This window comes from Ictidomys tridecemlineatus, chromosome 11, assembly GCF_052094955.1.
Source record: "Ictidomys tridecemlineatus isolate mIctTri1 chromosome 11, mIctTri1.hap1, whole genome shotgun sequence".
NCBI lineage: Eukaryota > Metazoa > Chordata > Mammalia > Rodentia > Sciuridae > Ictidomys > Ictidomys tridecemlineatus.
The window spans coordinates 32,651,268-32,673,138 of record NC_135487.1 but is presented as its reverse complement, the minus strand read 5'-3'; the positions used below and the strand labels follow the sequence as shown (position 1 = coordinate 32,673,138).

Here is a 21,871-nt window from a genome sequence, read left to right as displayed (position 1 = left end):
CCTGAGCCCCGGCCCAGCCCATCCTTCAACATTTTAAAGTGAACTTCTCCACCAATCCTTTGGAACCTTTCTTATTCTTTTTTTTTTTTTCAGAATCATTTTCTTGGTTATCTTCTTTCTTCTATAATTTTATCTTTTTCCTCTTTGCTGAAACTGTGTCAACAGCATCTCACCCATCTGAATAAAAACTCATGTCTCTTAGCAACTGCTTTCTCTATTTCCTACTCAGCATGGCCAAATTTCTTTTATTTTTATTTGTTGCAGTACTAAGGATTGAACCTAGGGGTGCTTTACCACTGAACTATATCCCCAATCCTTTTTATTTTTTATGTATTATTATGATAATTATTTGGTACCAGAGATTGAACCTACAAGTGCTTTACTGAGCTTCATCCAGTTCCTTTTTGAGATAGGTCTCATTAAATTGCAGAGCCCAGCCTCCAACTTATGATCTTCCTGTCTCAGCCTCCTAAATTGCTGGGATTACAGGCAACTATGACCCACTAAATGGCCAAATTTTTTGCATGCTAGGTGAGTGCTCTACCACTGGGATACCTCAGCCCAAACTTCTTGAAAAAATGCTACAAATGCAATCTTCACTTCCTCATCATCCTGTCTACTTCTCAAGTAATTGTTGTTTGACCTGTTTTCATCATTCCACAGAAACTGCACTTGCAAAGATCACCAACTTCCCTGTTTCTAAATCCAGTGGATTCTTTCCAACTTTATTTTGCTTGATTCATTACTACTGGCCTTTGAGATTTTCCTTCCATGGATTCTGAGACACCAGTTTCTATTATTGTTATGGTCTGGATGTGAGATGTCCCCAAGTAGCTCACGTGTGAGACAATGCAAGAAGGTTCAGAGGAGAAATGTTTGGGTCGTGAGAGTCTTAACCCAATCAGTCATTAATCTCCTGACAGGGACTGAGTAGTAACTAAAGTGGTAGGGTATGGGTAGAGGAGATGGGAATTGGGGACATGGCCTTGGGGTATATATTTGTATCTGGCAAGTGGAGACCTCTTTCTCTGCTTCCTGATCGTCATATGAGCTGCTTCCCTCCACCACATTCTTCTGCCATGATGTCCTGCCTTACCTGGAGACTTGAGGGATAGAGCCTGTCGTCTATGGAAACCATGAGCTCTCAAATAAACCTCTACAATTGTGCTGGTTGGGTCTTTTAGTCACAGCAGTGAAAAATGCTGGCTACGATTATCCTTTATATGTTTACCATTTTGAACACTTCATCTCAATGACCTGTGCAGGTTTATCCTTCTTTGCCAGACCTTCAATTTTGGGTTCTTCTCAGAATTTTGTCCTAGGCCTTCTTCTTTTCTTACTCTACATATGCCCCCTGGGCAAGCTCAACAAATCTACTGTTGTGGCTGCCATGTACAAGGTCTTACCTACCTTTGCATTCCTACTTCCAGTTTATACTTATCTTGTGAATTCCAGTCAGGAATGTTTAGCTGCCTCCTAGATGTTCCACTGGCACCTCAAACTCACAGTGCCCAGAACGAACTCCCTCCTAAAAGCCTTGTTTCCTCTACTTCATGTTTTCCCAGACTAGGGATTCAGAAGTCATCCATTATTTCTCCTACTTCCCCACACCCAAGTATTCACCAAGCCCTGGTCCTTCTGGCTATAAATGTCTAAGGAATCCATCCCCTTCTCTCCATGCTTCATGCCACCATAATCCCCACCATTCAAACAACTCTTAACTGATCTCTTCCTTCTCCCAATCCTCAATCCATTCTCTGCACAGTTCTAAAAAACATACTATTTATGTTAATACACAGCCAGTGTAACTCCACATCATGTACAACCACAAGAATGGGAAGTTAGCTGGGCATGGTGGCACGTGCCTATAATCCCAGTGGCTCCAGAGCTAAGGCAGAAGGATCAGAAGTTCAAAGCCAGACTCATCAAAAGCAAAGCACTAAGCAACTCAGTGAGACCCTGTCTCTAAATAAAATACAAAATGGGGCTGGGGATGTGGCTCAGTGGTCGAGTCCCCTTGAGTTCAATCCCCAGTACCTCCCAAAAGACAAAACAAAACATGGGAAGTTATAGTCCAGGTATGTATGTCAAAATATTCTCTATTAAAAAATACACTCTATTATCATATATAACTAAAATGAACAAATAAAAAATTAAAAAATAAATAAAACACACATTGGATCATTACCAAGCCCTACAATGACTCCCTACTGCCCTCATGATAAATCTAAGCCTTTGCACTCTTAGATATTAAATTCATAGGAAAATTTTTACCATCAACAAGATCTATTTAAAGTTCACACTGATCTTGGCATCAAATCCGGGGCCTGTTCTTCCAAAGTTTCTCTCACATTAGTCTCTCTTCTGGCCTGAAGATGCTTCATGGAATTTCTGGCATTCACCTGGCACTTTCCCTTCTTTGAGCTTCTCCAAGGAGGCCTTTCCCCTCTTCATCTCCATGGGGTCTTTCAAAACTCAGCTTAAGAACCATCTCCACTGCCATAAATGCCCCCTTTCTGGCTCTGAACTTATAAAAATCTGACTCTTCTGTAGTATTTATCCCCTGCATAGAATTAGAGTTGGTTCATACGTGGTTTCTCTCCCTCTCTCGATAAGAATTATATAAATTTTGGAGCCAGGAGCAGTGGTTCAATCCTGTAATCTTAGCTACTTGGGGGACTGAGGCAGGAGGATCGAAGCCAGCCCGGGTAATTTGGGGAGACCCTGTCTCAAAATATATAAATTAAAAGGGGAGGTTGATCAGTGATAAAGCGCTTGCTTAGCATGTGCAAGGCCCTGGAGGTTCAATCCCAATACTGCAAACAAAAGAAAACAAACAAAAGATTTATGTAAGTTAAAAGCTCGTTCCTCATTAGGGCCCAAGGAACCTTAGCCCAGTCTCTGGCACATATTAAGTGTTCAGTAAATATTTGGTAAATGCGTGGATAAATCCGAGAAAGCTAGTCCCTCGGTGTTCCCCACCAACAGGGCATTTTCTCAAGTCATTAACTTTAAACCGCCTCTCACCCACCCAGCCAGACGGAATTCCCCTCGACCCCACTGCATGGAGAATGGGTTAGCACGCGCCGCCAAGGCGGTTTTGTAGGGTTTTCTACCTCCAGCCCCGGAGCTGTGGCTGGTAGTGGATAGTGAAGGTAGCCAGACGATGAAAATCAAAGGGTACTGTCTTCGCCGAATACTGACAGACGCTATCGGGAGAGGAGAAACCCTGGAGGTTCGCAGACTACGACTCTCCGGCGGCTTCCTACCTACAAGGCGCCGAGAGGTGGGGGGGGACTTTTCCTGACCGGCGTCCTGACTGACCAATACCTGGAACAGATCAAGAGAGTCAGCCAATGGATGAGGGCCAGAGAAAGGGAGGGGTGGGGCATGGTTGCTACAGGGGTGAGGCGTGAGACTCCGAGTGACTCGGGGGTTGCTAGGGAGGGAGGTCACAGAGCGCGGCTCAGGGATTGGGTAGTGTCGGGGGAGGAGGTGGAGACTGGGCGGTGCCCAGGAGGCGCCCCGGCGAGGCGCGGGTGCGCGGGTGCGCGCCAGAGGTCCGGCTGTAGGCCCGTGCTGAGGGCCGGCACCTTCATCATGGCCTGGGCTGACCTGGACTACACCATCGAGATCCCGGATCAGCCCTGCTGGAGCCAGAGTATGGATCGAGGGTTGGGTCCTGTCGTGGGGAGGTGACCTAACAAGTCTGAGGGTCGCGAGCGCAGCAGTAGCTCTGCCGGTCTCGCGGCCCCGCCCTCTCGCGTCCCGCCCCCTCGCAGGGTCCTGCAGGTCCTCGACTTTGTGGGGCGCAGAGAGCCCCGCCCTTTTGTGGGCCCCACCCAGAACGCTCCTCCTCCCAGAGCGTCGCCCCTTCTTGCGTCAGCGTCTGCTGTATCGGGGTCTCTTTTTCTGCTTTTGTAATCCGTAGTTCTCCGGCCCGTGCCATTTTCGTTCTCGTAGTAGTTGGAGAATGCCTGGGGTAGGGTTCCTTCTGATTCCTTTGTTTGCGATCGTGCTTCCCTCTTCTCGCCTCTTCTCCACTGTGGCTAGGGGCCCTAGTGTTCCCGAAGGAACAGGGTTCCAGGGGTCTCTGGTCCTCGAAGAAGCCAGGAATGCAGAAGGGCTAATCTTCCTTCTCCCCTTTTCTTGGCAGTGGTTAATAAACTAGTTTCGTCCGTCATGTAGAACTCTGTTGAAATCCTTGACTCCTCCTTTTTAGTAATTGGATGATTTTTGGTAAGCTACCCACTCTGAACTTCAGTTTATTCCTCCTCAAAATGAAGGTAACTGTAGCAAACACCCCCACTGAGTTGTTGGTCACACAATTAGGATTATTTGTGTGACAAGCCTGGCATAGGGCCTTACCTGCAATGAATTTAGGATTGGCATTATCTCCTCCTTCTCCAGTCATAATATTGAAGAAAGATGTGTGGGAGACTCCACAAAATTGGTAGTTTTTAAAACTGTCCTGAGTCCATGGCAGTGTATGTTGGGTGGCCTGTAGAATGGAAGGAAAGTTGTCCCTGCTGGGAATTATGCTAGTGGAGTCTCGGTGTACAGGTCAGCCTGGGCCCAGCCTATCTGGCCTGCGTTTCTCCAGCATTGCATTCAGGCCTCCAGTCTCACTGCCAGCAGCTCAACCTCTTATATTGCTACCACAGTGATCTTCCAAATGCAAATGTTTGAGCTCATCACCACTTTTCATAAAACCCTTCAGTGGCTCCTTATTGTCCTTGGAATAAATCAAGTCCAGGTTCCTTAGTATGGCATTCAAAGTCCTTCATAATTTAGCAGCCCTTGCTTACCTCTTTGATCACTGTCCTTCCGTTGTTTAGTGGGAATTTTATGTTCTGGCAACACCAAATGGCTGTAATTCTCCACACATTTCTTGCTTCTTTGCCTTTGCTTCTGCTCTTTCTTCTGTTTGGAATGCCCTTTCCCCTCTGCTGGCCTGCTCTGCCTCCACTTGCATCCAGCTCACCAAGTAAGGCTTAGCTCAGATGTTGCCTCCTTCAGGAGAGTCTTCCCAAACCCTTCCTGTAGAATTTTGTTGTTGTTGATCTCTCTTTTTTATTGTGGCATACATCCTGTGGCATCTTGTGTTCTTTGGTTAAAGTCTGAGAGGTCAGCTTCTAGACTTTCAAAGGTAACATGGCTCTGACTACCTGTTTTTCCCTAGAACTCAATCTGTTGGTTTAGGGCTGTTGAGCTTATAGATGTAAAAATACTTTTGAAAAGTTAAGTCAGTTAATAGTTTTATCCTTCGAAAGCCTTCATCTGCAAAGGCTCTGGATCTGCCTTCTGTGTGGTGAGGAGGACAGAAATTCTCTTTCTCCCCAGGTGGGCAGCCAGACAATCTTGGTTCTCATTTCTGCTTTACCTCTTACTAGCTCTATGGCTTTGGCAAACTATTGAACCTCTCTGAGCTTCAGATTCCTCCTTAATAATAAGGGTTATTAGGGCAGTGACTGAATATATGTGTCTGGCATAGTGCAAGTACCGAGTGCATTTCCTCTCTTAGGCCTCCCCTTATGGCCTCCAGAGACTCAAGCTTAGAATTTCGTCCTGTACCCCTTTGCCAGCATGAGTGCATTCTGTTGCTAGCAGCCCTGCTTCTCCCCCCCCCCCCCCCCCAAACATCCTGGTCTGTTGGAGGCAACTGGGATTATTAGAAAGCACTTCCCTTTCTGGAACCACAATAGGCCTTCCTGTCATTTTCATTCTCAATTCAGCATTTGCTGTGTCCTGGCCTTTGGTTAGTTGGTGCCACCTCAGAAATGATTCATAGACAGGCAGCCTTCAGGAAACTGTGGTTTTGGGGAGGGAATGAAGATTCTTAAGCAGGTGGTTTCAAAATGATATGGTCACTATAGGGCTAGGGATTGTTGTGGTGGTAACAACACAGAGCAAGAAATACATATTCCTCTTTTCAAGAGACAGTGTCTCTTGAAGAAATACCTCCAGAGCTTTTGGTTGTTCCTCCACCACCTGATTGTGCTGACCTACTGCTTTATTTCTTCCTGTCCTTCCCTCTCACAGTGCATGTCCCACAACTGAGCTGTAGATTGCAGAACCCCTCAGAAGGACGTCAGGACACTCTGATCCCCTGGAATCTATTTGTTCCCTCTGCAGAATGTTCCCCTCCAGGCCGACATGGCTGCACAGAATGACAGTCTTCAGGGACCCTAGAGATTATTTCTCTTCTGCAGTGGTGAAATGTGCAGGATGGTCATATTTAGTTTTGGAATTGCTTTCCCCCAATATTTGAAACCCAAACTCCAGAGCTGGCACTGCTGTTAGTTGACAGAGAGGTGAGCAGCTGATGCTGGCTCATCCGTTAACTGGAAGGCAGCTGCAGATTGGAGTCATTCAGAGCCCTGGGTTTTGTGGGCCAGGTTGGGCAGCAGAGGATCCTCCACTGGGAATTTCACCAGCCAGTATGTGTGGTTGCCTGTGCCCAGGATAGTCCACCTGGCCTTTGATCTGGAATCTGTCCTTCCTTTCATTTTCTTGGGCCAGGGACCCCCTTGTTCTCCCAATCCCTAGCTCCCTTTCATTTCTTTGGGTGAAGGTTGTGTCCTGGGGGCTCCCACAGCACTGTATTGCCTTATGTAGTGCCTTTGACAGTTTTACTCATTGTTGCCAGGGCCTGGCAGTGATGAGATGCCAAGCTAGCTGATTGGAGTCACTTGGAAGCACTGTGGGTCCAAGTCAGAGCTGCTCTGACATCCCAGCTGGGCTGTGCCACCCCTCCTCCCATTTCCCATCAGAGAATGATCAGCTGAGTCCCACTCAGGTCCCCTCTTTTTTTTTTTTTTTTTAGGGTTGAGGTTGGAACCCAGGCCCTGTCACATGCTAGGCAAATGTTCTACCACTGAGCTACAACCGAGCTCATGCTGCCTTCTTCTTCTTTTTTTTTTTTAATATTTATTTGTGTTTTTTAGTTGTAGATGGACACAGTACCTTTATTTTATTTTTATGTGGTGCTGAGGATCAAACCCAAGGATTTGCACGTGCCAGGCGAGCGCTCTACCACTCTACCCCACCCCCATGCAGCTTTCTTAAAGGCACTTTGTGCTACTTTCATGTTCAATGAACATTTAAAAAAAAGTTATTTATTTATAGAATTAATAGGGCTGGGGTCCTGCCCTGGAGACAGTGGCCTTGCTCTTAAACAGAGGCCTCAAGGAGATCACAGAGAAGGGAGGTGAGGGGCTAGACTTTATTATGAATCTGCTCTTTTTTAGTCACTGGCCATGGTCAAAGAGCTGTACCATCTTTTTAACCCTCAGAGGAAGCTTTCACTGGTGCCAGGGAAACTGCTGAGGACCACTGTGGGGGTCATTGTGGGAGATGAAGAAAGTATAGAAGGACTCTGAGGGAGGACTTGGAGTGAAGTGGCTGGAGGGGAGCAGGCCCTGGCAGGAAGCTGAGGTGTACTTTGGGTAGAGGAAGGTGAGTGGAAACCCTCAAGAGCTGTTAGGTCTAAAAGATCCAGGAGAAGACTCAATCCTCATCTTGTCTTTGGATCCTCAAAGGCTGTTGCAGCCTCCTTCTTCTCCCTCTTCCAGAGGAGTTTCATTTTTTTTTTTAATCCTAATGCCTTTTCTTTCAACCATTAATAAAAGACCCTTTCCAAGTGCCCACTCTATGCCAGGTGCTATATTAGGCCCTGCATTTGAGGTCCAAGCTGATGCACCCTTTGCAGGCCTTTTTCTCTGTTGGTTGTGCTGACACATTGACTGTGCCCATGCCCTATCCACATGCTGACCTGCCTTTCATTATTTTATTAATCCTCACAACCATCTTGTGAAGTAGGGGTTCTCTTAATTCCAGTTTACAATGAGGAACAGATGAATGGGGGAGGTGAAGTATTTTGTCCAAAGTAATTCCAGATTTCAGCTTAAGAACCTTACTCTACATCTTGTGCATGCAGATTTCAGCTGCCATTTGAAAGAGCTGCCTGAGTACAATGCCATTTCTAGGAAACAGTGAGAGGCATGCACAAAGAAAGGGGTGTCCATTCAAGTATTTTTTATTACAGCCCCAGATTGGAAACAACATCATGTCTAATAACAGGAGATTGGTCCCCATAAATTATGAAACCTTCTATAGCTGCTCTGCAGCCACTAAAAATAATGGTGTAGAAATATATAAACTGACAGGGAAAGATGTTCACAATATATTGCTAAACGGAAGAAAGCAGATTACAAACAGTATGATTCCAATTTTATTAGGTATTCATTTTCTGCTTTTTCTATAGTGAACATGCATTACTGGTGAAGTAATAATACTTTTGACTTATTGAACTCTTTCTTTGTGCCCAGTACCTTGCTAAGCCCTTCATAGTCATATCTTATTGAATTCTTTGTATTATTGTCCCCATTTCACAGATATGGAAATTAAAACTTAAGAGAATTTGCTTAAGGTCTCTTGTATAGTTATCAGATGGCAGAGCCAGAGAGATTGGAATCCAGGTATAGTTTTGTGTGGTATGTTACTCTTAGATGCTACACTACTCTCTTACGCTGTTATTTTGAAAATTAAATGTAAAATAAAGTAATTTGGTTTAAATATAGGAGCAGCAAGACTTTGGAAAGTTTTCTGGGGAGTAGAAAAAATTAAGGATCCTTTTATTCTTCTTTTTTGATCCTTTTTTTTTTTAAAGAAAGAGTGAGAAAGAGGGAGAGAGAGAGAGAACTTTAATATTTATTTTTCAGTATTTGGTGGACACAGCATCTTTGTCTGTATGTGGTTCTGAGGATCGAACCCGGGCCGCACGCATGCCAGGCAAGCGCGCTACCACTTGAGCCACGTCCCCAGCCCTTGATCCTTTTATTCTTTACATTTAAAAATTACATAGATATAGATTCTTTGTATTTTGCTTCTGGCTTACAAATAAAAAGCATATATTGTACCACAGACCCTTATGCCTTGTCAGGCCTCTCCTTTGTCGTCCCCGCTTGCCCCTGGGACATCCACAATCTAATTCATGCCTTAGTTTTATGACTGGAACTGTTGTACAGTATACTTAGTTATAATTCTTGTATTCTTGGTGTCAGTGCTATTTGTTGAGAAATTCTAGATGACAGGGATCCTGGGAGACTAAATTGTTATGTGGAGTGCTCAAGAAGTGCAAGAGCTGGGTGTGGTGGTGCACGCCTGTAATCGCAGCAAATTGGGAGGCTGAGGTAGGAAAATCCAAGTTTGAGATCAGCCTTTCCAATTTAGTGAGACCCTTTCTTAAAAATAAAAAAATAAAATAAAAAGGTCTAGGGATGTGGAGCACCCCTGGATTCAATAATGAGTACCACCATCAAAAAAAAAAAAAAAAAAAAAAAAAAGAAAGAAAGAAAAGAAGAAGAGTTCCAGGATAGAAAAGAAAGTTCCCCATTGCCAAGGGGCTGCTGGGTATCCTTGACCTCTTTGGACTTGAACTGCTTTGATTAGACCACCTCCCCTATTGTTGTTTTGAAATAACATTTTAACTCTCATTGCAAAAGTGATACATATTGACTTTAAATCTTTTTTTTTTTTGCCAGTGCTGGGATCAAACCCAGAACTCCACCACTGAGCTTCATTCATAGCCCCAATATTTATTTTAGAAAATGGGCTTAAAATAAAGTCATGAAAAATAATTTTTTTCTGATCTCAGAAATACTTGCTATTTATATTTTCAATGCATAACTTGTGTGTGTATGGTTTTTTTTTTAGAGAGAGAGAGAATTTTTTAATATTTATTTTTTAGTTTTCGGTGGACACAACATCTTTGTTTGTATGTGGTGCTGAGGATCGAACCTGGGCCACACGCATGCCAGGCGAGCATGCTACCACTTGAGCCACATCCCCAGCCCCATGTGCGTATGTTTTGAAGGGATATTCTGTAGTGATTCTACTTTGCAATTTGCTTTTTCACTTAATGTATTACTATTTAAAAATAATAACACAGATATAATTAACATGACACAAAATTTACCCTTTTAACATATCCAGTTTAGACTGTGGATATAACTCAATGGTAGAAGACTTGCCTAGCATGCGTAAAGCCATGGGTTCAATTCCCAGTAATACACACACACACACACACAAAAAAAAAAAAAAAAAAAAAGGGCATGCTGGTACACACCTGTAATCCCAGTGACTCAGGAGGCTGTGGGAAAAGAATCACAAGTTTGAAGCCAGCCTCAGCAATTTAGTGAGGCCCCAAGCAACTTAGTGAGACCCTGTTTCAAAATACAAATTAAAAAAGGGATGGGGATGTGACTCAGTTGTTAAGACTTCTGGGTTCAATCCTAGTTAAAAAAAAAAAGTGCAGTCCATTAGCTTTTAGTATATTCTCAGAATTGTGAGACCATCACCACTATCTAATTCCAGAACACTTTCGTCACAGAAAAAGAAATCTCATACCCATTAGTAGTCACTCCCCATTCCCTCGTCTAGCTACTTTCTGTCTCTATGAATTTGCCTATTCTGGATTTCCCCCTTCCCTCAGTACTGGGGATTGATCTATCACTGAGCTATACCCCTAACCCTTCTTATTCTCTCTTGCTAAATTGCAGAGGCTGACCTTAAATTTGTGATTCTTCTCCCAGCCTCTGTCATTGGGATTATAGCCATGTGCCACTGTGCCCAGCTCAGCTTGAATATTTTATATAAATGGAACCATATGATATGTGGCTCTTATTTAGCATAATGTTTTCAAGCTTCATTCATGTTGGAGCATGGGTAGTACTTTATTCCTTTTTATGACTGAATAGTATTCCATTGAATGGATATATCACATTTTGTTTTATCCATTCACAGGTAATGGGATTGTTTCTACTTTGTGTCTGTTATCAAGTGCTACAATGAAAATTCATGTACAAGTTTTTTTTAAAATTTTTAGTTATACATGACAGTAGAGTGTATTTTGGCAGAATATACATACATAAAGTATAACTTATTCTATTAGGTTCCCAGTCTTGTAGTCATATATGATGTGGAGTTACCCTGGTTGTGTATACAAATACAAAGCTAGGAAAGTTATGACTAATGTGTACAAGTTTTTTGTGTGGACATGTTGTTTTCAGTTCTGTTAGGTACATATCTAGGAGTGGAATTGCTGGGTCATATAGTAACTCTATTTAATTTTTTTGAGGAACTGCCAAACTATTTTCCAAAGTGGCTCTATTTTACATTCCCACCAACAGTTTATGAAAGTTTTTATTTCTCTACATCCTCATTACTTGCTATTATCTGACTTTTTACAGCCATGCTAATGGGCACAAAGTGATACCTCATTGTGGGTTAGACTTTAATTTCTCTAATCTTTTCATGTACTTATTGGCCACTTGTATATCTTCTTTGGATAAATGTCTATTCAAATCATTTGCTTATTTTAAAGTTGGGTTATTCATTGTTTTGTTGTTAAATTGTAAGAGATTTTTTTTTAAATATATCCTGGGCATAAGCCCCATATTATGCATATGATTTGCAAATATTTTCTCCACATTTTTTCACTCTTTAAATGGTGCCCTTTTAAGTGCAAAATCTTAATTTTGTTGAAATCCCAATTTATCTATTTTGTTTGTTGTTCTAGAAACTATTGCCTAATTCCAGTGGACAAGTATTTAGCCCAGTGCTTTTTCTATGAGACTTATAATTTTAGATCTTCCATTTTTGTCTATGATCTGCTTAACATATTACTGAATATTTCTGTATTATTCAACATTTTTCTTAGAAGTGGAATTACCAAGTCAGAAGTTGCATATTTTTGAGACTTTTGATAATATGTCTTAAAATTGTTGTGACTCTGGCTTCTCCCTATCTGTTGCTTGCCCTTCCTTCCTGTCTCCCCATTGCTCTCGTTCTGGCTTCACATTCTCTCCCTCTATTCTCTTTTTAAATTTCTTTTTTTGTAGTTGTAGATGGACAGCATGCCTTTATTTTATTTGTTTATTTTTATATGGTGCTAAGGGTTGAACTCAGTGCCTCACATGTGCTAGGTAAGCGCTCTGCCACCAAGCAACAGCCCTGGCCTCCTTCACCATTTCTTGCTACTAGCTTCCTCCCTTTCCTAAGGAACACCGTCAAGGCAGTGTGCTAAGAGGAGTGCTGTGGTGTTGGTGGGTGCTGGGACTGTTCAGAGAAGGAGTAACCTAACCTACCCTGATAACTGGAGAGGGCATTGAGGAGGACTTCTGGAAATGAAAAGCAAGCTGATTTTGTAAGTGGACAGGGCATTCCAAAGTTGGATTTTTTTTAATCTTTATTTTATTTATTTATTTTTATGTGGTGTTGAGGATTGAAACCAATGCCTCACACATGCTAGGCAAGCGCTCTACTGCTGAGCCACAACCCCAGCCCACATTCGCAAAGTATTACACGAAGCATTTGTATCCTGGGCTGGGAATAAAAGGCATGTGCAAGGTCCTGGAGGTAGTGTCAGTATAATATGGTGGTAAGAGAGTGGACGTTGGCTCTGTCACTTCCTGGCTGTGTGTTCTTGAAGGGAAAAGGACTTACCCTCTCTATTAAATAGTTTTCTCATCTGCAAAATGGAAATAGTAGCTAACACCTAGGGTGGTTGCAGGAAACAGCATATGTTGACATTCTGGCCGAGTGGCCAGTCCCCTAAGGGGGAGCAAGTGGATGAGGACAATGTTGGGTCTTTTGATATATAGGAGGCATCTTTGTGTACAGTTTTGGAGCTGAAGCAGTTTAGACCATCTAGGATAGTGAATACAAGCTGATCTTTACAGATTCCAGTTTTATTTTTATTTTTTTTAAAGAGAGAGGAGAGACAGACAGAGAGAGAGAGAGAGAGAGAGAGAGAGAGAGAATTTTTTAATTTTTTTTTTTTTTTTTAGTTTTTCGGCAGACACAACATCTTTGTTGGTATGTGGTGCTGAGGATCGAACCCAGGCCGCACGCATGCCAGGCGAGCGTGCGCTACCGCTTGAGCCACATCCCCAGCCCCAAGATTCCAGTTTTAGTACTTATTAATTATGTAACCTTGAGTGTGTAATTTACCATTTCTGTGTCTCAGGTTCTCATTTGCAAAAGGAGAATAACAGTTCCTTGTTTCTAGGGTTGTCATGATTAAACAGTTAAATGTTGATGATTAAATGAATTGATAAGTACAAATGCCGAATTCGTAGAATAGCACCTGGTGCATAATATTCTCTGTGTTAGCTCTTTTCATTGAGAGAGTTTTGTGATGATTTTGGCACAAAGTGGACTTGTACTTGATTGCTTGTGCAAAGTCATGGAAAGTCTTTGAATAAAGTAGGAGACCAAGCCAGAGACCAAAGTCTTTAGTTCTTACAGATTAGTTGCCAGAGATCAGGAGAGTCTGTAGCAAGAGGGGAAAAGAGTGTTATGACCGTGGGGTGAGCAGGAGAGAAGCAGGGGATGGCATGAGAGGGTGGAGGAGTGGTGGTCTGGATGTGGCAATAAACAACAATAGCTGTAACAGTTATTTTTATTTCTCTGGAAAGGGCAATGGGGAATGAGAATGCCAGCTCTTTCTACTGGGATCCATCCTTCGATTTGCACCCATGTGTTCATTCACTCAGCACTTAACTTCTGAGTTATAGGCCAGCCATTTTGCTGACCATTGGGAGCATGGCCATAAAGAGTTTCCTGCCTCCATAGAACCTACTGGTTAAGGGCAGAGAGAGACAGACATTAAACAACATTAGTTTTGTAAGTCTTAATTCATACAGATTGGATCATGCCACTTTCCCCATTTCATAATCTTTTATTTGCTCTCCACTGCTGTAGAGTAGACAACCCTGGCTCCTATGCAGGATCAGGCCCCAGTCCTGTTCTTGGCAGCTCTTACAATTACTGTTACTCCCTCCTCTGGGATTCCAGCCCCAGGACTACATACTGTGCCATAGGTGACCTATAATATCTCCACAACTCCCTGGCTCTGCTCATGTCCCCTGTCCACCCAGCACATTCCTACTGGGCCTTCAAGGCTACTGCAGCAAATGGGTCTTCCTTTGGGAGACCTTTCCTGGTCACCATCACTCTCCCAGACATGTTTCCAAGGCGTATTTTTTGATTTTCTGGGACTGTAACACCTTATTTATAGAATCAGAAGGGGCAAATGTGGCTCCAGCAGGGAGAAGGTCATGACAAGCCTTTGAGTCGGGGATGGGCATGGAGAGCATGTGTCAGGGAGCAGGAGGTGTCCCTGGTAGGATGAGCCCCTTGGGGCAATCCCCAGGGCCTGGTTCCACCCCTTTAAGAACATCAGGGAAATCTTTGGATATGGAAATAGTCAGAATGTCCAGGATGCCAGTTCTTGAGGGAGAGAGTCGTTCCTGTCAAGGGTGCCAGGAACACCTGCACTGGAACAAAGCAAAGTTACACATCTCAGAATGGGAAGGGGCAGGCCCAGCAGAACCTGCTCAAACCTTCTCTGAATGTAGAATGCCCCTCTCTGCTTATGGGTGCTGGCCCTATCTTCCTTTAGCCACCAGTGAATGTGACCTCCCTTAGCTGCCTTCTCTGTTCTTGAGATAAATCTCAAAGCCCTTTGCTGGTATCTTGGGGGAACTTCTATAGGCTGAGGAAGGGGAGACTATTCTAAGGCGACTACACAGAGAGGTGAGTGAGCCTCTCAAGGCAGGTTCTCGGAAATCTAGTAGTGTGGCCTCAGAGATTCAGCAGTTCCAAACAGTACCTGTTGATTACTACCCAGGAGACTACCTCAGTCTGAGCTTCATGGCCCCACTTTATGTATCTCCACCAGAAAGGCCAGGGCAGGCGAAGAGCTGTCCTGGCAAAAGACAGGGGAACGTCAGGCTGAGAAAGGCAGTGAGAATATTTAGATAGTTAGAGCAGGGCCAAGGCCAATGTTGGTGGCAGCTGGGAGGGTTGGCAGGTGTCAGCAGTGGACTGAGACACTGGCAATCTCTGCTCTAGCCTGAATTGCATTGGGCCCAGGATCCCGGTGGGTGCGGGCAGTTAATCTCCGAAGGCCAGAGTCACCACTACTAGAGAGCAGGAACATTGAACTTTTCAATCACATTAATTTCCACAGGAAATTGTTGTCTTCCTTTTGTCCAAAGGTTAGTGATTTATATTTACCATCCTCTTAACTAGCCTTGAAATTTACTGTTGCCAGGTCACCACCAGCATCCATAAATTTCAGGATGGCAGCTGAGCACAGCCAAGTGACTTGGTCCTTGCAAAAGTACATCCCACCCTTTCAGGGGGTGACTATCTAGCTACAGACAGTCCTTGCACAGATGTCCTTCTGGGGAGTGGGCATTCACTTTGCAAGGAAACGAGGTGAGTTCTGTTAGACAAAGTTGCAGGAGGCCCTTCAGCAGCCATCAGAGACAGCTGGCTCATGCCTGCCAGCACATCACCCAAGGAAGGTTCTGCCTCATGTTCCTGTTTACACTGTGCTATCCATTGCTCCTCTTAAGACCTTTTTTTTCCCATCAACTCTTAGAATTAAAGCAGAGACTGAAGCTGGCAAACTTTTTTTTTTTTTGGTACCAGAGATTGAACTCGGGCACTCAGCCATATCCCCAGCTCGATTTTGTATTTTATTAGAAGAAGGGTCTCACTTTTTGCTGAGGCTAGCTTTGAACTTGTGATCCTCCTGTCTCAGCCTCCTGAGGCACTGTAATTACAGGTGTGCGCCACTGCATCCAGCTTGGCAAACTTTAAAATTTATTTAAAATTTTAAATATCTTATTTAAAATTAAAATTTATTAAAAATTAAAAATTTATTTAATTTTTTAGTTGTAGATGAACACAGTATCATTATTTTATGTGTATATACATATTAAATATATATATTTTGTGGTGCTGGGGATTGAATCCATGGCCTTATGTGTGCAAAACAAGCACTGTACCAACTAAGCTATATTCCTAGCCCCTGGCAAACATTTTCTGTGAAGGCCATTAATATTTTAGACTCTGTGAGCCATACACTCTCTGTTGTAATTACGTTTTAGTATGAAAGTAGCCATAGAGAGTAAAATAAATTGGATGATATGGCTATATTCCTATTAAAGTTTATATGTGGACACACAAATTTAAATTTTTTAAAAAATATTTTTTAGTCATTGATGGACCTTTATTTTATTCATTTATTCATATGTGGTTCTGAGAATTGAACCTAGGGCCTCACATGTGCCAGGCAAACACTCTACCGCTGAGCCACCACCCCAGGCCCACACAAATTTAAATTTTATATAATTGTCATATGTCACAAAAATATTATTATTTTGATTTTTTAACCATTTAAAAATTTAAAAGTCATTTTAGCTTATAGACTGTACAAAGGTGGTGGGCCTGATTGGACTAATGTTTGCTGATCGCTGGTTGGAAAGGGAAGTTACCTGGAGAAGGTGTTCACTTTCCCCTCCTGGGCTGTCTTTGAATCACTAAAGAAATGTGCCCTCAAGAGAGCTTTCTAGTGATGCCACAGTTCTTCCTGAGAGATCTGTAGAAAGGCAGTCAGGGCAGGACTGGGGCAGGAGCCTCATGGGAGCCTGAAGCAGAGAGGCTGGTGGGATGCCTGGGCCTGGCACCTGTTGATTTCCTGCCTTCAGCCACAGTGGTGTTGGCTTTGGGTCAGTCAGAACCCCTATCCTACCTCCCGTGTTGACAGTCCACATCTGTGTTTCAGAGAACAACGCCAGACAAGGTGGGAAGGAGGCAGGGCCGCGACTGCCTGTGGTGATTCTCTTGGGCTGGGGTGGCTGCAGGGACAAGAACCTTGCCAAGTACAGCGCCATCTACCATGAAAGGGTGAGTACTGCAGGCATATGGATACTCAGATGTTGGGATCCTGCCACCTCTGGGTACTCTATGGGGAACTCCAAGCCTCTGGCTGCCTCACCTCTGGGCTGCAGTGAAAGCTGACCCGTTCTGTGACAGGCCTAGGAATAGTGTTAAGAACAGCCTGTGAGGAAGATGATGGGGTCATGGGGACTTTGGCAGGATTATCCCCCGCTTTGCTGCCAGCTTTGTGTCCCAGTCTAGCTCCTTCAGTCCCCTGACCTGCTTCTCTCCTTGAATCCTGCGGTGGGCAGCCTTAATGTTGTCCACACTGGTGGAATCAGCCCAGGCCTTAATTCCTGTTGACTGGTGTGCCAAGCATAGTTCCTGCTCCCAGGACTTTCTCCTTTTTTGCCCATAGTACCTTTTCACATTCCCAGAGTCACAGGGCCTCTTGGAGGAGTCATGAGGCTTCTCAGGATGCACTAAGAGTTGACTGTAGAGGTGGTAACTGGAGAGGGCCCTAGGAAAGCCTGGTTATATTTTGGAAGCCCTTTTTTAAAAAAAAAAAATTAGTTGTAGATGGACTCTTTTTTTATTATTTATTTTATTGGTGCTGAGAATCGAACTCAGTGCCTCATATGTCCTAGGCAAGCACTCTACTACTTAGCCACAACCCTGGCCCTGGAAGCCCTTTTATGTCTTTGGTCTCTGACTCTTCTCTGCCCTCCTCAGGGCAGGTCTCCCCAAAGCAACCTTTGGCAGGGGTATTGGTTTAGACAGCTCCAGATGCCAGCTGGAAGGCCCAGGCAAAGGAGTAGGAGTCACCTGGGAGAAGGGCCAGCTGGTGCCCCTTTTCTTGGTTTCCTTCCACTGACCAGCATCTGCCATGCCTGAGCAGCATGGAAGCCCTGGAACAGGAGAAGGATTGGGGGAGAAAAGTAGTTTTGAGTTTGAAGCCTCCTCTCAGCCAATAAGCCTGGCCCACCTTTTGCAGGCTGCCTCACTCCTCAGGTTATCTCAGCTCCTGAGCTCCACTCGCTGGCTAGGCTTGGTCTAGCTTCTTCATTAGAATAAGATCTTTGAGGGCGGCTGGGGTTGTGGCTCAGTGGTAAAGTACTTGCCTAGCATGCATAAGGCACTGGGTTTGATCCTCAGCACCACATAAGAAACTAAATAAACAAAATAAAGGTATTGTGTCCACCTACAACTAAAAATATTTAAAAAAAAATATCTTTGAGGGCAGGCAGAAGAATAGGAGTGATTGAGTGTGCTCAGTACAGAGAATGAAAGTGCAAATGTCTAGAGGTAAGGCTTGGTTGGGGGAGGGTTTTCAAGGTGATTTAAACAGGGGCACAATGTTAGATTTGCCATTCAGAAAGCACCTAACTGCAGAGTAGGGGAAAGATTGGAGGTGCTGGGGCTAGAAGCCAGGAGAAACTTTGGAAAGGGTGCAGTGACCCAGGACAGGGTGGTCAGGACCTTAGGGCTAGTGGTGTAGGTAGAAGGAAGGTGATGGGTGGAGGAGCTTGTCATGAGATAGGAAGGTAGCTCATAAGAGATTAGGAGTGGGCACAGGGATGGAGAGGAGGGAGCATGTTCTGGGTAGGGGGAGGTATGTTTTTGAGACAGGAACACTAGAAGAGAATCCACAGTTTCTGGGGTAGACGAGATCCCTCAGGAGTGTAGAGAGGGAAAGAAGAGGGCTAGGATAGCCCTAAGGAAACCAGACTTAAAGAAGTAGAAGATGAAGAGAATTCTGTGAGGAAAGGAGGAATGGAGCCAAGGGAGGACAAGAAAGCCCAGGAGGACATGACAGAATCAACAGAGAAACAGACCATTGTAGGTGAGGGAAGGAAGATGTTATGTGGGCAGAAAGTGTGAGGGAGAAAGTGTGAGGCAAGATTCCAGGGCACGCAGAGGGGCTGAAGGTACAAGGCTGGTGGAGTGGCAGCCTTGACAAGGAGGGGACTGACTTTATTCCCTGGTAGGAGGAGAACAGGATGGGTGCCGAGAAAAACTTCTCCAATCCCAAACTCCAATATTTAATTTCTTTTTAGAGACACAGACAAAGGTTTACTATGGAAAGCAGAGGAACATTCAAGGGAGAATGCAGGGCCATCTCCAGAGGGAGACAACCTTCATTATTTAAAAGAAAATTAAAACATCATATTCTACCGCCTGGAGATGACCTCGGTTTATACCATAGGGTAGCTCTTTCCAGGTTTTTTCTGGATCTTCTCTTTGCCTGGATGAGATCTATCAAGTGTACCATTTTGAAGCCTACTTTTTAAAGATCATGCTTTCCACCTTCTCATGTTAATTAATTTTCATCACTTCTAGTTTCCAATCCATGTTCAGATGCCCAAATTGCCCTCAAAGTGTTCTTTACAACTGATTTGCTCAAACCAAGATTCAATCCAGGATTACACATTGTATCTACATTGTATCTAGTTTTTGTTGTTGTTGTTGTTGTTGTGTTCCTTAGGCCTCTATATCCAGACCAGCCCCTTTTTTCATGATTAAAAATGTTCCTTTTTTTTTTTTTTTAAACCAACTGAAGGGACTGGGTTGCAAGGAAATATTTCTAGGAGTGTGTAATCCTCAGGTGCTGCCAGGAGAAAAGTGTGATGAGGATGGACAGGCCTCTATTAGATTTGACCATTTGGGAGTATGGGTGGCCTTAAGTAACTCCCCAAGCCCTAGAGTGTTGGGAGCCTCCAGACCTAGCAGGTCTGGGTGATAGGAGGCAACCTGGCTGACCATCCATTTGGCTGTGGGTCATTTAAGAACTGTGTCCACATAATTTTCTCCTGGTTATTGTAATCATCACTGATGATTGTTACAGCTGTTGGTTGAGAGTTTACTGTGTGCCATGTGTTGTTTTGGTCACTTAACATACTTTTTTTTCTCATTTAATTTCCACCATAACCTTAGGAGATGGGTGTTATCCCAATAATAGATGGGGACACAGACACAGAAAGAAGTAAATTGTTCTTTATTCATACTGTTGTTAAGTGCTAGGACCAGGAATTAAATTCAGACCTGTCTGACCCCAGAGCCTGCCTATCTCAGATCCCCATGACAAAGGGTACTTTGTCTCTAGAATAGGTTTAGAAGAGGGATTAGGCCCCAGGCAGGGCCTTTTTCAATAGGCCTAGAAGGGGACCTGTCCGGAGGTTTTGAGGTACACTTGGCTCAGGCAGTGAGGTGTCCAGAAGCCTAAAGGGAGTTTGGGCCCAGATTTTAGAATTTGAGGAATAGTATTTACTGTATTTGGAATTTCAGGGGGAGTCTGAGGAGTGATCCTAGGCTTGGGAACCAGACAGATTTGGGGGTCAGGCTCCTGAAACCAGACAGTATGGATTTTGTTTTCCGGTCCTTGGTGTGGGAAGAGGGAGATGACAGTGACTAGAGATGGATGCCATGAGGGTCTGGCTCAGAAGTGGCCTCTGGTAGTCGAGGCTGGGGGCTTGTAGGCTGTCTTAGGTGTTGTGTCTGGGAGGTAGGGAGAATGGAGAGAAGTCGCTGCAGCAAAATATAGGCAAGCAGTGAGACTTTAAATGTACAAGGTCTGGGGTAGGCTTGCAGTACGAGAAGAGATGTTCTGGTCACTTTCAAAACGTGCTCATCTCCAGGCCTCATATACCATCCCAGAGGCGTAGTCACCATGAAGCCATGAGTCCAAAAATGGACCTTGAGTATACTTTCCACTCCTGCAAAGTACCTGTGTCTGTGAGTAGTGAGCTGGTGCTCAGGCTGAAGCAGGGCCTAGAGCTTTGCTGGATTCCATGGCTCTATGGAAGTTGGGGTTACTGGGCCTTTCGGATGTATCTTGTGCTCACTACCCCCACTGCATCCCTGGGGATTGATCAGGCTTCTCTTCTCTCCCCAGGGCTGCATCGTGATCCGATACACAGCCCCATGGCACATGGTCTTCTTCTCAGAGTCCCTGGGCATCCCTTCACTTCGTTTGTTGGCCCAGAAGCTGCTTGAGCTACTCTTTGATTATGAGATTGAGAGGGAGCCCCTGCTCTTCCACGTCTTCAGCAATGCTGGCGTCATGCTTTACCGCTACGTGTTGGAGCTCCTGCAAACCCATCGGCGCTTCTGCCACCTGCGTGTGGTGGGCACCATTTTTGACAGTGGTCCTGGTGATAACAACTTGGTAGGGGCCCTGCGGGCCCTGGCAGTAATCCTAGAACATCAGCATGCTTTGATGCGCCTATTGCTCCTGGTGGCTTTCACCCTGGTGGCAGTCCTGTTCCATATCCTGCTTGCTCCACTCACTGGCCTCTTCCACACCCGCTTCTATGATAAGCTACGGAATGCAGAATCCCACTGGCCTGAGCTCTACCTTTACTCGAAGGCAGATGAGATTGTCCTGGCCAGGGATGTGGAACGCATGGTGGAGGCACGCCTGGCCCACCGGGTCCTGGTACGCTCTGTGGACTTTGTGTCATCTGCACATGTCAGCCACCTACGAGACTACCCTACTTACTACACAAGCCTTTGTGTTGACTTCATGCGCAGTTGTGTCCAGTACTCAGGTCCTACTCCAGAAATAAATGCCTGACCTCCCACAACCTATGTCTGTCCTGGGGACTTCTAGGGGTCCTAGCGGGCAGGAATGCCTGGGTAGGTTTCTGTGGAACCTTGTAGTTGATTATTCAAACAAGTGCACCAGTCAGGCAGCTGATTCCTGTGGCATTCAGCCTGTAAAGGGTTAAAAAAGCAGGGGAGGAGGGGATTGAGGATGAACCTCAGAGTTGATTTAAAAAAAAAAAAGTTGTGAGGCTGGGGAATGGCTCAAGTGGTAGCGTGCTCGCCTAGCATGCGTGAGGCACTGGGATCGATTCTCAACACCACATAAAAATAAAATAAATATATTGTGTCCACCTAAAACTAAAAAATAAATATTTTTAAAAAATTGTGATAAGAACCCTTAACATGGGATCTACTCTCTTAACATAAAGTTCCAAGTATATGTAATACACTTATTAAATAACACCTATTGTTAACTATAGGTGCAGTATTATATAGATCTCTAGAACTTAATCACCTTGCACAATGGAAACTTTATACTTGTTGCCAGAGTTGAGTTGATTTTCTGACTGGAAGGTGAGCTTTATTGGGG

The 21,871-nt window shown here is 44.3% G+C and overlaps 2 protein-coding genes across 17 annotated transcripts in view; one reads left to right on the top strand and one right to left on the bottom strand.

Annotated features, from left to right (window-relative positions):
• Positions 1 to 3,468, bottom strand: part of Armh1 (armadillo like helical domain containing 1) — a 46,578-nt gene extending 43,110 nt beyond the window's left edge. For 7 of the 15 annotated variants that reach the window (XM_078026137.1, XM_078026140.1, XM_040288549.2 and 4 more), the window contains exon 1: positions 3,117 to 3,444. The gene's annotated coding sequence lies outside the window, so the exon portion shown is untranslated. Of the gene's footprint in view, positions 1 to 2,274; positions 2,817 to 3,116 lie in introns of all 15 variants that reach the window. The other 8 variants (XM_040288550.2, XM_040288552.2, XM_078026136.1 and 5 more) reach the window with 6 other exon arrangements.
• A 21-nt stretch (positions 3,469 to 3,489) lies between these two features.
• Tmem53 (transmembrane protein 53) lies at positions 3,490 to 21,320 on the top strand. 2 transcript variants are annotated; one of them, XM_005317949.5, is made up of 3 exons: positions 3,490 to 3,661; positions 16,643 to 16,764; positions 20,630 to 21,320. In XM_005317949.5, the coding sequence occupies exons 1-3, from the start codon at positions 3,601 to 3,603 to the stop codon at positions 21,308 to 21,310; spliced, it is 864 nt and encodes a 287-aa protein (XP_005318006.1). In that variant the 5' UTR covers positions 3,490 to 3,600; the 3' UTR covers positions 21,311 to 21,320. The 2 variants fall into 2 exon arrangements, with proteins under 2 accessions (XP_005318006.1, XP_013219581.1); XM_013364127.4 differs by lacking the exon at positions 16,643 to 16,764 and having other exon boundaries at positions 3,506 to 3,661.
• The last annotated feature ends 551 nt before the right edge of the window (positions 21,321 to 21,871 follow it).

Bases quoted from the DNA above. Each gene is read 5' to 3' on its own strand.
- Tmem53 (XM_005317949.5), top strand. From the start codon at position 3,601: ATGGCCTGGGCTGACCTGGACTACACCATCGAGATCCCGGATCAGCCC. The intron at 3,662-16,642 runs GTATGGATCGAG...TCTGTGTTTCAG, and splicing joins TCAGCCCTGCTGGAGCCAGA to AGAACAACGCCAGACAAGGT. The intron at 16,765-20,629 runs GTGAGTACTGCA...TTCTCTCCCCAG, and splicing joins GCGCCATCTACCATGAAAGG to GGCTGCATCGTGATCCGATA.